The sequence below is a fragment of the Symsagittifera roscoffensis genome, chromosome 9, assembly GCF_963678635.1.
Source record: "Symsagittifera roscoffensis chromosome 9, txSymRosc1.1, whole genome shotgun sequence".
In the NCBI taxonomy this organism is placed as follows: Eukaryota; Metazoa; Xenacoelomorpha; order Acoela; family Convolutidae; genus Symsagittifera; species Symsagittifera roscoffensis.
In genome coordinates, this window is record NC_087070.1 from 24,439,053 (window position 1) to 24,454,981 (window position 15,929).

The 15,929-nt window shown below is 33.1% G+C and overlaps 1 protein-coding gene across 1 annotated transcript in view; it reads left to right on the forward strand.

Annotated features, from left to right (window-relative positions):
• The window catches only part of LOC134854773 (uncharacterized), a gene marked incomplete at its 3' end in the record, with an annotated part of 92,651 nt that overhangs the window by 72,434 nt on the left and 4,288 nt on the right, over positions 1 to 15,929 (forward strand). The window contains exon 4 of the mRNA XM_063871130.1: positions 8,737 to 8,953. Coding sequence (XP_063727200.1) covers positions 8,737 to 8,953 — 217 coding nt within the window. The remainder of the gene's footprint in view (positions 1 to 8,736; positions 8,954 to 15,929) is intronic.

The following is a 15,929-nucleotide window of genomic DNA, read 5'->3' on the forward strand; positions in this document are numbered from 1 at the left end:
GGATTAGTTACTAGGTACCCGAGGGGGGATTGTTAAAGAGATCTTATTATTTGACCATGACCTCTTGAGCGGCCAGCGTTAATTCGCGAATCATTTTTTAACCCCTATGTTTACGTACTAATATGGAATTAGAAACAATCCTGCCAAAAGAACATCGGCTTTTGGCACAACTGATCTATTGTCAGTGTACGCTTTAAAAAACCAACTCTTAATTCAACTTCTAAACAAATTTTAAGTTTTATCTAGCTAAGCTAGCTTAAACAATGTCGTTTTTTTTAGTCTTAGTTTAGATGTCTGCTAGTTAGTTTAGTAGAGAACCCACATCTTAACAAGTCTTACACTAGTTTTAGTTTAACTACACCTTTATTCTCGGATTTTTTACAATCCCATTATTTGGATTAACCTAATTTTCTAACAAGGCGCAGTGAAACGAGCTGAACCTTTGAGGCCTAGAGTTCTTTTGGAACAACGCATCAAGTGAGAACCATCAGCATTGGGAAAAATAGGCGCAAAAGTTTCAGTTGACAATTATCGCTAAAAACTCTGTGGATATCGAAGATGTGGTTAAACCACCATCTAGACCCGAAATAACTTACCCCTTCCCAGAAACATCGGAGACTTCCGACAATTAAACCCGTCTGGCTGAAAAAGAAGAAAGAAACAAACATTTATTACAAGTCTACAAAAAAGAAATGCGAACGAGGAAAGCGGAAGACAATGCAAAATTTAACGGGCTACAAATCGGTAACATCGATAAAAAGTTAAAATTACAGCTATACCGAGGACTTGGTAAAGATGGACAAAAGTGCTTCGCACACAAAAACCCTGGAAAAGAATACTCGACCTAAACTTTGCAGAATTTTGGGAACTATTAAAAACCACGTTCACGATAACCATGAACCTGACTTATGAAAGATACAAATTCTTCGGTCGAAGAAAGATTGATCACGGGTCACAAAAAAATCCTTGAAGTCTGGGCGATCTAGAGACCGAAATAGTCAGATTTTAGATCATTACCAACATGAGGAAAGTGGAAATCCAGAAAAAGTTAGGTATTGAATATCTGACCCCATAATGGTTTTAGCTTATTTATTAGTTCACGAGAAAGGCACGGAAATTCATCAACCGTACACAAGAATCCCTCTAAAAATGTCTGTACAAAAACCACAGTATTTATAAAATGAGCCAAAACTGAATAATGTAGAAAGTAACAAACGTAGAACTTGTCGTCAAGAAGGGACATCTTACATCTTGTCCAGCAATAGAGAGAAATTGTAACACCTGCGGTCATAAAGGTCACTTCGCTAAGAAATGCAGAAGATCAGCCAGAACGCAAATCAATGTAGTTGAACAAAACTCGAAACTGCCCGAACAAGAAATCCACCGAAAACACGCGCACGACAACTCCGAGTTTGAAGTAGATTTTGAATTTTTTTATTAACGATAGATAACGATAAGCAAATAACGCTATTGAGGACAGAACTGAAGGAGGAATGAGGAACCAAAACAGTATTTTTATATGAAAGATTCCAACTGAAGAAGACATTAATGTTCTCAATGGGTAACTGCAATCCCTACGTAACTGAAACTCAAATTGACTCAGCTAGCCCAGCATCGTTTATGAAAAAAGATTTATTTCAAGAACGCAAGATAAGGGACAGATTTTTACGAATCGAAGCAGTTGATGAACTCAGGAAAAAAAGCTACCAAGGTTTTGGAAACGCAAAAAATATCATCATTGTGAGGATACAACCGAAGGGATGGAATGCCAAAAATCAACAACAGTTTATCGGCAAAGGGGCAGAAAGAAACTTACTAGGCAACGACATACTTTTGAATCTGGGTATAAAGGTCTCACAGAAGCAGCCACCACCAATAGTATCAGACACACGGTCTATCAGACACACGGTCAGACTCACGGTCGGGATAGAAGTAAGCCAGATGAAATTTGAGTCTGACAGTCAACCCAGTCAATTTCCTGACACACCACTTCAACGGAAGTTCAAACTGTATATATCTAACCGATTTTCCGAAATTTTGAAAAAACAGGCAGAAAAAAAGTTTCATAGTAAAAACATACTTCAACCAACCTTTTAAACCAATACAAGTAAAAGGCAAAAGTATACCAATAAACCAACTCCCTGAAGTTAAACTATGTATCGACCAGTTAGTCAGCGAGGGGTATATAAAAAAACTGTGAGGATGTTCAAAGGACTGCTTCATATCAACTATCGCCATAACAGCAAAAAAGGACGGGACAATTAAATTGGCATTGAACAGAAAACTACTAAATAAACCAATATTTTGCAACGTATGTCAAAAGCCTAATTCGTTTGAAGTAACCGACAACGTTGTCTCAACAATTACTGGCCACAACGAAAACTTAACCTTGTTTTCATCTATCGACTTTAAGTACGCATGTAGTCAGATGCCTCTGTCAAAAAAAGCGTGCAACCAAGGCAGTTTTAACATCGCGGGAGGAGACATTATGGGTTCATATCGTTTCAAAACGGGATTCTACGGATTATGTGATATGCTGAAATTTTTTCAAAGTATTATGAACCGTTTGACTGAAAAGTTACTAAACTCACACTGTTACTTAGACGAAATGTTAATCGCTACAGTAGGTAGCGCTAAAGAACATTGTAAATTTTTCACTGAAGTTCAAAGAACATTGAACGACGAAGTAAAATAGAAATATTAGCCATAAAAAGCTAGAAAAGTAAATTTTTGGCTCATCCAGTAGAGTGGTTCAGATTTAAAATTGATGCAAAAGGAACCACTCCTTTAGTACCCAAATCAATGTAATCCGGATTTTAAAAGAATCAAAATGTATCAAGAATATGAGATCCTTTATGGGCTCAATCAACCAATTTAACAAATTCATCCCATACTTACCTACACTGTTTAAAGCTGTAACTGTAGCGCTAAAAGACGACAAATATACAAAGACAGCTCAATCTCGCCTCACCCGCTGGCAGATAAACTTTTACCATATGATTTCACGGTCAAGCATCTCCCGGATAAAGTCATGAGATTTGTGGAATATCTATCTAGACACCCATCGGTGGACTTCGTATTAGTTTCCTTTGAAGACGAAAAATTCGTCACCGCCTCTGTAAATAATACCGGCCCGCTTTTGGGTTTGAAAACTTGATGCCTAGACATTCTATTCGCAAATAAGGACAAATGATCTTAGCAAAGAGTATCTCATGACTCAAATTACTTCAACGTGATTAATAAATCGGCTAGAAAATTGACAAGACAAAAATTTGAACGTGAGAAACGATTTGAATATGCTGCTGATAGTTTTTTAAACTTTAATCGCGCATTCTAAAATTTCGTAGTGCCAAAATTTTCACTCGCGTACAGAAGACTGCAATTCATCCTGTCAAGCAGTTGATTTTTCAAATAACTACAAAATTCTGGAAGAAAGGTCCGATCAATCTGAAAATTCAGTTGTAAGCAAAATCCGTCTGTTTTAACCAGTACTAGCTACCCGTCTGGTACCGTATACTTATCAATGAGAAAAAACCCTAAATATATTAAACAAAAATTATTCCTATTCTCTCGGCGCAAAGTTTTTGATTCAAAATTCATTACGTTACTCACTAAACAAGACCTTGTTTTGAAAAAATTTATAAGAGCTATCGAAGAAGATCGGAAACAAGATATCATACTCGGGAAAATATTTGAAACTTTATATTAATAATTTACACGTGAACGAAGGGTTCCTCTACTTCGATGGAAGACTCGTGATACAGGCATGTTTGAGGACCAGTAAGCTACGTAGACTCCATGAAGCACACCCGGGCCAATTTGCAATGAAGAGCTTGGCAACATTCTACATCTGGTGGCTAAAAATCTGCCGCGAAATCTAAGTCCACGGAGAAAAAAGTATCGAGTGTGTTAAAGCAGGTAAGAATTTGAAACATCTAACGAAACATTGAGACCTCGGAAAGCTCTCATCGGTCGTTGAACCAAATCAGGAAAAGAAGCTAAATTTTGCCTGTGGCCCGCTACCTATATCTTGGGGAACAAAGAAACTTGTGTGCCTAAACCGATTCTCAAAATTCCCCTCAGCGCAAATTACATCTGGTACATCCTCAAAATCCGTCATAAACTTTCTTAGAAAATACATAACCCTTCATGGATTACCTAGAACTGTTAAAACAGACCAAGGGTCGGAATTTATTTTTAAAGAAGTCCAAAAATTTTGTCAAGAACGAAACATAAACTTTAAATTTAACCTAGTAGGTGACCATAGAGCTACATGTCTGGTTAAAAGAGTGATTAGACAAATTAAAAAAGACGACAAAAGAAACACTAAAACTCTTTCCAGAAATAGCGCTTCTGAAAATCATAAAATTTTTAAGGACTGTAACTCAAGAATCAATAAATTGCTCTCCTTTCGCAGTACGTTTCACCAAACACCAATTTGCACAATCTCGTAAAACGTCCATCTTTAAAAAATATTGTATTGGAACAAAACGTTATTATGCATAGATAAGGGACCAACCCAGCCGACCACAAACGCTAGACAAATTAGAAATAACACCCTCGAATATCTCTATGAAAACTATAGCCGTTGACGATGCTAGCGACCTCATTCTTTTGAAAGACCTCAAGCCGTTCACTGAAATCAACCAGAAAACTAGACAAGATAGTACATCCCAATGTCCAGCGAATAATAAAAATGAAGTCCCACGGAAAGATGAATCAGGTATAGGAAAAAATCAGGACCCAGCTCAATACTTAGTCATACCGACATCAAGCATTTCCAAATCCAACCAAACCACAGTACCACCAATCATTCAACTTGATGGTCAATAACAAATGGAGAAAAGCCAATCAGAAGCTTGAAACGAGTGCGATAGGACTCAACTCCAAACTCTGATAGCAATCCCGAATATGAAGGCAATCACGAACCCAGTTGGTACGGACCCCGATAACCAGAGAAAAGGCCCTATTTATCATGTTCCAGGGTTCTTCGAAGACAAAACCCACCGGAATTGGCAATAGGAAAGCATCCTCGCCCATGAAGTAGCCACCTCCATGAGAATTGTCCTACCCTCATGTCAGACATAATACTAGGCCTATTCGAACTACACAACCTCCAACTCTATTAGGAGAACGGGTGTTCACGAGCCTCGTAGAAGCTTCCGGTGACAGACCGGGCAAATATTTCTCAACGTGCCCACAGAACCTTTTCCCACCTCATGATTTGAGGTATTTACTACGAAATAGAAAACCCGCCAGTCACCGCCGTGGACCTAAATACCCCAAGTTCCTTTCCACTCTGGCACTCGACCCCAGATAGTTCCAGAAGATTATCGAGGCTATGGACCTGCTAAGCCGCCCCGTGACATTTGAAGAGCTCAAGAAACGGACAAAAATTAGAGCTATGAACCGAGACGCCGCCTAATTTCCTAGTGATAAAAAAAATTTTACATTCAGCAAAATAACTCGCTCTATTTCGTAAAAACAGTCCTTTTTTCAATATTCAATTTTGAATTCTGTTTTGTAACCGGAATTAAAACACCTGTGTTTGTATTTTGATGCTTAACTTTGTTTATTTAGTTTTAAGATTAATCGCAATGATTGGTGCTTACAGCTACTTTAATCCTTTTAGGAAGTTCACGTAACCATTCAGCCTGATACCCGTTTTCATGGACCTTTATGTTATCAAGTGCTTATTTTGCCCATCGGGCGTCATCTTCGGGGGTAAACTTAATTTTCTGTGCCGTCTCATTATTCCGCTCTTCGGGCACCATCCTTGGGTGAAAGGTAAATGATAAGTTCTTTGTACTAAATGCTACCTTGTAACAATTTTTCGAGAAGAATGTCTAAGGCGATGTTTTAACCTCTATGATGTTTACGTACTTATTTCGAATTACATTTATACCTGCCAAAAGAACATCGGCTTTTGGTACAACTGATCTTTAGTCAGTGTACGTTTTTTAAAACCAATTCTTAACTCAACTTCTTAACCGGTTCTAACTTTTATCTAGCTTAGCTAGCTTAACCGACGTCTTTTCTTCTAATCTAGATTTCCTTTTTTTTTTAATTTAACAAGAATTGAAAAACAGGACAATTTTTTTCACAAGATTACTCCAAACTGAACAAGATATCAAAAGGTTTTTGTTAAATTGATGAATTTTGAATGTTTTCTTCATCATATTAAAGAATTAATTTGCGAACGCTTCTTTGGATTGCTTTGGAAACAATGCTAAGTCTGAACAACATTAATCATTTAGTTTTTGAAGGCTTCCGACAAGAAAAAAAACTGCATGGGTCAGGGCAAAGCCCTGATTGTTCCTACCTTTCTTTAACAACATTTTGGAATGAAATGGGCTTTTTATTTGATTTTGGTTTGATTTTTAGGATTCGGGTTAAATTTTTGTCAGATTAAATTAGGCTACGGAGGAGGGTTGTTTGCTGAAAAAATGTAAAATTTTTGTCAGCATTTTTTCATATGGACAACTTGATTTTCCGAGCTCTCAAAAATAATGTGCCGCAGGCAAAAGTTCGAAAAATACAGACAATAAAAGGCGTTTCTAAAAGACAACCAATTAGCTACGTGCCTTTAGAAAGTTTTGAAATTGGTCTGCCAAAAATGGATGTCGTAATTTTAAACTAAAAAGAAAACCTTTCGGAAAGTTTTGGTAACCAGAATTGAGGGAAGAAGGCGGTTGTCCCCACCAAACCCCACACCCCAGTTCGGCTTGCTTCTGGTTTTGGTATAAGTTTTTGGTAAGTGGGTTTCTTATTTGAACTAGTGGATTTACCTGACTTTTTTTCTGTGCACATTTTTTCTTGACCCATTTGATGGTTGATTCAACTGATTTCAATTGATTCATCATTTAAATAAATAATCTGAAAAAAAATTTGGAATTACTAGAAATGTTTAGAAATTGATTAGAAGTGTAAACCATATTGTACGGAAAATTAAAACAGAAGAGCCCTGTCCCTCTCTCTCCTCTTCTTAGATGATTGAAAACAAAGTCTGTTGTTCGTTCCACCTATGATGTAATAATGAAGTATGAGTAGTTTATCTGGAAACTCTAGTAATCAGATCAAGTACTGGCCAAATAAATAAGTAAACGCTATTCAAGAAATCAGTTTGAAGTGAAATTCTCAGTAGAGTGCGGAAAGAAATTTGAATACATTTTTTTTGGCTTACATCTAACGCTAGGATGATCAGTTCTAACTACATGCTTTGCTGACCTCATTTTTTCTGTTCATTTATCTACGTTCCAGTTTTCACCTTATAATGTCTCGAGACTTGAACCGATCTGGATCCGACTTCAGCATCAAGTTAGGAACTGCTATAAACCTGCTCAGTTCTGGTTTTAAAGTATTTCTTATTTACGGGATCGTACAACTATTCTTAGCTAAAGTTCAAGTTTTTCTATTATGTCACTTACAGTTTGACGTGAAAAAATCCTAATTAGAAACAAGACTACTCGTACATCAGAGCAAAACATTGAATGTTCCGATTGCGCATTAAATTCGATTTTATTTGTTTTTTTTTACAACGAGCTGACGAAACAACCGAGAAAAAAAAACAAGTTTAAGATATCCAAGTATAGTCGTAAGTAGTCCAATATAACGGGTTACTATATTGGCTTCTTAACAAACATAAATGATTATAATAACCCAAAAAAGTGTATAACAACATATACACGATTATAATTGTGATATTTTAAAAAGAAAACAATCTGAAGACAATGTTTTACCGCTAACCAAAATTTTCGTAGACATCTTTTAAACTTAGTGGAAACGTTCCCGCGGTAAATGAAAAATAAATCTTCGCAAGAAATTATGAAACAGTTTTTGGTAGCTTGAAAATTTTAAATCTGCATCATTAAACGACTTTAGTAGAGAAGAAATGAAAAATTAAAACCGCTATAAATTTGAAAGGATCTGGAAACTTTTAAAACAATTTTCTCACTTTTCACACAAGCCAACGTATACGAAATGCATAAACAAAAGTCATTCAGATTGAAGGTCGCAGACAAAATGGGCAAACAAAAGGGCTTATAATCGTATTTAACCAATTATAATGAATTTTTCTTCAAAACATATGAACTGAAAACTGGATAAAAGTAATCGATTATAATCGATCCTAACTGTATCGACAAATAAATGGAAAAATAATTGATTATAATCGATTAAAATGTATTACAATAAATTGATTTCAAAAAAGAGAGATTATAATCGATTATGAATGGATGAAAATCAACTTTTTCTCAATTGTAGCAAGACTGGTACTAAAATCATAATATAAAAAATTATTAAGGGTTGAAACTGGATGCAAGTTTTTCTATTATATTTTTTATCTAATTTTTTTCTTTTTTTCTTCGATTTAGTCCCCCCCCCGTATTGGCCTAAGTTTTCCACTAAAAGAATCAAATGACATCACCTGACACTTTATATTGGCTGTGGGGCAAAAAAACTAAAAGCAAAAAAACTAACAGCCAAATTTTGAAAAATATTTTTTTTATAACAAAAAGTATCCTAAGCAAGGCAAACGGATTGCTCAAAAATTCACCCTTATACCATTCTGACTAATAGTTTTAGACCGCCTATTGCTAACCTTGTTTGGCTGATTTAGGTTCTAACTTCTACAACCTGAGTTCTAAAACCTCCACTAGCGGTTGTTGCGTTTTGCAGCGTGTATTTGATCTTCTCGAATTTGAAAACTCCACTATTCACCGCTCACTGGTTGTTTAGACTGGAAAAGTCGATGCCCAGAAAGACATTCTTTCAGCAGAAGATATCCCAGACTTCACTCAGTGTGTCACTTTTGGAACTCTGTCGACCAGAGGTGCCAAAATCTACAATGTGTACACTATGGTGATCCAGTTCATAGTTCCAGTTGTGCTGATGTTGTTGTGTTATCTGGTCATCATAGTGAAGCTCACCATTAAACACAGAAGTCAGACCAGAGGTCAGTCAAGCAACGCACAAAGCTTTTAGGCTCATAATTACAAAGAAAATAATGATAAATTAAAATAGATATTCTTGCTTACTTGCGCTGAGCTTTTCGCTTTATGTGAATGTATTCCAGATTTTTGCGCAAAAAATGGAGTAACCAATTTTTCGCCATAAATTATTAAATTTTCGAACAATTTGTTTTTTGCTTTTTTCAGTTTTTTAATCAAGATCAACATTGGTTAAGTAAAAATTAGCGTTACAAAATACCAAAAAAAAGAGAAAAAACAGTATGAAAAACACAAAAAATATTTTAAAAAAAACATCCAAAAAATAAACATAAAAAAAACTTAAATACAGAAACATTTTAAACATTTTTTAATGAAGCCTTCAGATTCTTACAACATAAACCGTTTGACCAGTTATATTTAAACTCCAGGGTAGATAATTCTAAGGATGGTATTTTAAACTTTAGGTGCCATAAATAGGATGATAGATAAAGCTTCACATTTTTTCACAAAATTTTGGCGTGAGCGAAGTAAGTTTTTCGTACAAATAAAATCATTCAAATTAGCTTTTTCAGTAGAAACTTTGGGTAAATTTAGCAAATTTTTGTTTTTATTACTAATAAGCTTCAATTTAATCACTAACTTCACTTTTTCAATGTAAACTGCATATTGGGAGTTTCACAAATTTTCAACTAAATTTTAATAACGAACAAGACTACTCGTATATCAGGGCAAAACCCTGAAAGTTCTGACTGTCCCTTAATCCATATCGAGCAAATTATGGGAAACAATATTGAACAACTATAAGTTTTAACCAATATCAAAGATCACGTGTGAAAATATGAGTCGTGCGAAATTAATACGACTAATTAGCTAGCCTCAATTAAATTTAGAACAACTTTGTTGTGGGGAATAAATTGCCTTGCATGACTAGTTCGCTTTACGCTTTCAAAATTAGGAATAAAATCTTCAATGTGCCTATAAATAGATCCAGAGCATGGCCAAAATGGCAATTTTTTAAAATTTTGATTTCAGGAGCTCGATATTTTTAATGATGCATAGAAATTTTTCGTTAAAATTTATTCTTTTGATCACCGAAAATTAATTGAAGGAGCACAGAAACTTTTGATCGGTGGTATATAAACCAGCAAAAGTATGAACTAACCGAAGTATCAACAGGCCAAAAATATGTAAGCGTAATGAAGTACTTATGCAACATTCATGTAATAGTTACAAAATTTATGCATATTTCATTCAATTGATGTAAATTTAGCTGGGGTATATACTCTGCACATTTAGAAAAAATTTTGATCGGCTGATTTGATTATTTTTGTTTTGATAACAGTAGATTGATAAAATTATGGTCAGACTTTTTTGGTTTTCTAACAGATTTTGTTTTGAATTTTTTAGGCGAAGGGTCTCAATTAGATAATAATTCACTATTAGTAGTTAATAGTAGCTAAAACGCCCTAAAACTCATAATGTAATTATAGATGCAAACTCATTATTTCCCTAGTTCGTTTGAATAAGTTTGTATGAAAAATAGATTTGTTCAAAATGGTTTCTATCGAATTTTCACAATTGATATTCTATCAAATCGCGACTCGCAACATATAGAGCTTTTACCGCATTTGATTTTTTCTCAGCTATCATTTGAGCATCATTTTCTGGTTGGAAAAATTTTCTCACCCCATAATTCCTTCCTGTAAATTCGTGAGTTCGTCGGGACAAAATTTTTTGCTTTAAAACACAATTATTTTTTATTATCAAAATCTGAATCATATAATTTCAGATCTAAAAACTCACGTTTGTAGGAAGGAAAAAATTTTATATTTCGACTTAAAAGTTCATAAGATACGGATAGGCACACGGATCGAGACTAGAGAGCATATCAATGCTATTCTAGGGTTTCATAGCTATTTTTAGATAACAAAAAATCTAACTGAATTGGAAAAAAATACTAATGAGATTGAAAATAAAGGATTGAAAAAAAATAGAAATTAACTTAAAAATTGAGTTCTTAGTGTTTTTAGTAAAAGAGTTGTATTGGCAGAGAAACAAAATATGTGAGATTTGAGAGCATGAGGTCTGCCGCCGGAAACTGTATTGAAAACCCGTTTTTGCCTTAACATGTTTTTAAATAGTTATCTCCTTTTTACCCTAAGTATACCGCTAGAATCTGAAGTATATTATTATATGGCTTTAATCAATGTTGTCTAACTCAATTTGCTCGGATTAGCTTCAACACATTTTATAACTTGACAACCGATGCCAATTGGAATTCAGGAAACAATCACTGTCTTCAGGGAATTTAGTAACTGTCTTTATCTAACAGATGGAAAAATTAGGAAGTAAGAACAATATATTTTCCAACTTAAACCAAATTTAAATTAGAATTCGATCCTTTTTGTTTCTCAGCTGAAAAAAGCTAATATTTACAAATTTTCTATTCAAGTCATGTGTTTCAACAAAATGTCAGTTTATATTTTTGAAAGCTATTTTCACGTTTTCATATGCACTTTTAAAAAATTTTTTCAACACTTTTTTTTTTTAAATGCAAATTAAACCAATGCAAATTGTTGATTTGTTTATCCTACCTATGGAAAAAACATTACTGCATATCTCAATACTAATTTTCTCTTCCATTTCGAACTAGAAAATTGTCTAAACCTAATTCTAACTTTAATCGCAGACGTACAGATAACGCATCCTTTCATGCTTAGAAAGACCTAAACAAACCTTGAAAAAATCAGTCCATCATCTTTTGATTAAAAAATTTTCAAAATTTAAAACAAAATTGTTATATTTATTTGAAAAGTTTTGGTTAAAAAAACTTTGCTTTTGTAGTCGTTGATATGGTTTCAGATCCAAAACAAAAGCAGCTCTAAGCTTTTAGAATTACTTTTTCAATATCTAAAACACGCAAATATCAGTTCAAACATCTTCAAAACTGATTAAATCCAATGTCAATGATGATTCCTAAATTTGAGACACGATTGCGGTAAAGTCGATTGAGTTATTTTTATCGAAGTTGAATGCATCACATCACTACTATATTTATGAATAAATTACTTCTGTTAAAAGAAACTTTTTTACAATTAAATCTGCTTTATTTTAATTTGAGAAGCGATGCTTTTCTTTTTTAAAATAACTTTAACGCAACCGCGTCTGAGTTTTAGAAATCAACAATGGCTTTGAGATTCGGTCAATTTTGTAGATGTTTGAGTTGATGTTTTCTTGTTTTAGATATCGAAATTGTAAATCTAAAAACTCAGTTTTCAGAATTTTTGTCTTGATTCTGTAAATTTGTCAACAACTATAAAATTCAAATCTTTTACAAATTTTTTTATAATAATTGTTTCATTTTTTGTTTTACATAATCTGTTCGGTTTTTGATGCTCGGTTTTTGTAATTTTATGCTTCAAAATTTCAAGCTGAATCTACTGAAATTTCATTTTTTACTAGCAAAGTTTTGATTCGTTTTCCCGTTTGATTGATAAGTATTTAATAGATAACCCTGAAAACTTAAAAATGTAATTAATTTTTAAAACAGTTTGAATTTTTTTTCCTTGTATCCATGTATCTATATAAGTTTTCATATAAGTTTTCACGGAAATTGTAATCAATTCAGCATACGAATTCGAAAAAAAAAAACGAGGATCAAAAAATTTTATCAGACATAAAACACAAAACAATTTGGGCTCTTTTCCAGTTCCCCCTTTGATATTTTCTGAAATTCAAGTTATAAAAATCTATTGAAATTGATTTTTTATATTATAAGATGCGTTAAAACGTGTCAGCGTGAACAGCTGAACAAGTTTGTACAGCATTTTTAACATGCAAACTGTCGTGTGAACAATTTTTGAACAGTATTAATTCTAAATTTTTCGAGGGAGGAGGGGGGGGGGGGGGTGGGTGATTGGAAAAGAGCCACAATTTGAGACCAAAAACCGGTTGAACAAAAAAATTTGAAAAGGTATTCAGAAAAGCGGAGTTAAAAAACTTCCGTAACAAAAAAAGTATTCAAGAGTGCCAATTGAGCTCAAAAGATGGAATATCAGCGCAGACTTTTAGCAATGCCGGGTTGACTGTTGCAGAAAAGTAAAAAGATTCAATCTAGATGAAAAACAATCAACATTTTGTTTTAAACCATCTGTACTTTTTCAAAAAAAAAACTCGTGATAAATAAAAGCTAAATTGATAAATTGACAAAAAAAACTATAAATGATATTTAAACTCGCGATCAAGATCTCACCATTAAACAATTTTAAAAACAGCAATTATACTTTTATGAAAACGAAATTGTTGGTTGATATGATAAAAGATGAAAAAGATTAAAAAGATTGGTTGATTTGATAAAAAAAAAGTTCACACTACCCAGGACATATTAAAACACGTTACGCAAAAACCATTAATTTTGAAAGCGCTTTTCAAACATAAAATGCGTTTTTTCGATACTCAGAAAAATGTATCTTCAGATGATAAATTGCTTGGAAAAGGCTCTTGCTTGGAAATGAAAATTTTTGATGCTCTGTTTTTGTAGTTTTATTTTTCACAATTTCATGCTGAATCTACTGAAATTTCATTTTTTTTCAAGCAAGGTGAAAAAAAAAACAATAAGTTATTGATTCGTTTTCCTTGTTTGATTGATAAGTATTTAATAGATAACCCTGAAAATTTAAAAATGTAATTAAATTTTAAAATAGCTTGAATTTTTTTTCCTTGTATCCATCTATCCATATAAGTTTTCATGCTTGTCTATCAAGTATTCATCATTCAAACAGAGATATTGGTTTAGTTTCATTCTGTTTGTAAAAACGGAAATTGTAATCAATTCAGCATACGAATTCGAAAAAAAAACGAGGATCAAAAAATTTTATCAGACATAAATTAGAAAACAATTTGGGCTCTTTTCCAGTTCCCCCTTTGATATTTTCTGAAATTCGAATCATAAAAAATCTATTGAAAATGATTTTTTATGTTATAAGCTGCGTTGAAACGTGTCAGCGTGAACAGGTGAACAAGTTTGTACAGCATTTTTAACATGCAAACTGTCGTGTGAACAATTTTTGAACAGTATTATTTCTAAATTTTTCGAGGGAGGGGGGGGGGGGTGGGTGATTGAAAAAGAAGAGCCACAATTTGAGACCAAAAAGTGGTTGAACAAAAAAATTGAAAAGGTATTCAGAAAAGCGAAAATAAAAAACTTCCGTAATAAAAACTTCCGTAACAGCTATATTTTTTCTTTTGTCCTTGTATGCGCTTTTTGAAAAAATTACGGTACTCGTGAACACTTTGTTAGTTTCGAATTTCTTTTGCCTTACCACACTGGAACTCTGAGGCAAAAATCTGACAAGATTAAGATTTGCTTACTGCTGTTTTCTAAGAATTAATTGAGCTCAAAAGATGGAATATCAGCGCAGACTTTTAGCAATGCCGGGTTAACTGTTGCAGAAAAGTAAAAGGATTCAATCTAGATGAAAAACAATCAAGTTTTGTTTTAAACCATCTGTAATTTTTCAAAAAAAAACTCGTGATAAAAAAGTGCTAAATTGATAAATTGACAAAAAAACTATAAATGATATTTAAACTCGTGATCAAGATCTCACCATTAAAAAATTTTAAAAACAGAAATTATACTTTTATGAAAATGAAATTGTTGGTTGATCTGATGAAAGATGATAAGGATTAAAAAAATTGGTTGATTTGATAAAAAAAAGTTCACTACCCAGGACATATTAAAACACGTTACGCAAAAAACATTAATTTTGAAAGCGCTTTTCAAACATAATATGCGTTTTTTTGATACTCAGAAAAATGTATACTCAGATGATAAATTGCTTGGAAAAGACTGTTGCTTGGAAATGAAAATTTTTTCACAAAAAATTAATTTGAATACAAAATCGTTGCGAGTATTTTTTAGATCTTCTTTGAACCTTTTTACTTTCAACACCAGCAATTTGCACGATTTGTTTTATGGAAGATTATGAATACTTTTTTGTGTACAGGTTTTTTTCATATAAATTTCAATTTACACTCTGATTTCGAAACAAAATCGTCAAAAGTTACATCAAGTCAGCCATTTTCAGATATTCAGAGCCTATGTTCCATTCCCTGTCATGGCAATAAGGTTCAAGAAATCTCTCGCTGAACTTCTTGCTTTAGGTTTACCACAGCTTGGCTAATTTTTACTTCAGAAAAAAATCAAAGGACAAAATCTAGATAAAAACGTTCTTTGATAGATCTCGCGCGTCTTGAAGGTACAATTTAGTAAAGATGAAAAAAATTGCAATAAAAAGTGGCACAAGTTGGACTCACATCCTAATTGATTAGGCAGTCATCTTCAAATCTACGTTTTTCGTTTTTAGTGAAACTGAACTTCAGGTCAAATGACACTTATACTAAAAAAACTTAAATTCGTTACATACTTTTTTTAAACAAAATCTAATTATGGCTGCTTTCTGAAGATATTAGTTTCTTAAATTCAAAAAAACAATTTCAGCCTTTCACAATTTTCTATGTATATTTTATAGCTTTTTTGCACAAAATTTCAGCAAAAAGTAGCGCTCAAAAAAACTCTGTCAGTGTTGCAATGATCTTAAATCGCTTCAAGAGATTATTTCACCTCAAACCATTCGTTTCAGGAAAATACTTACAAGAGTTTGCAATTTAAGCGTTCCTGCGATAAACAAGACTTAAGTCAAACAAAGTTTTTTCAAAAGTCATTTATAGCATCAACATTTTTATCAAATTTTTCTCAAGCAAATCATAGAAAAATTGAAAACTCAATTGAGAACAACTAAGTTCGCTACAAGAAGTTTGCACTTGGTTACTCCTACAGTTTTTTTTTCATGATAATTGAATATGCAAAATCAGCTGTTTAGTATTTTTTTAAACTTTCTTCAGAATATTTATTCTAAATGATAGTCGGTCAATTCGAAAAAAAATTGTTTATAATCTGTATAGAAAATGAGGTATAAAAAT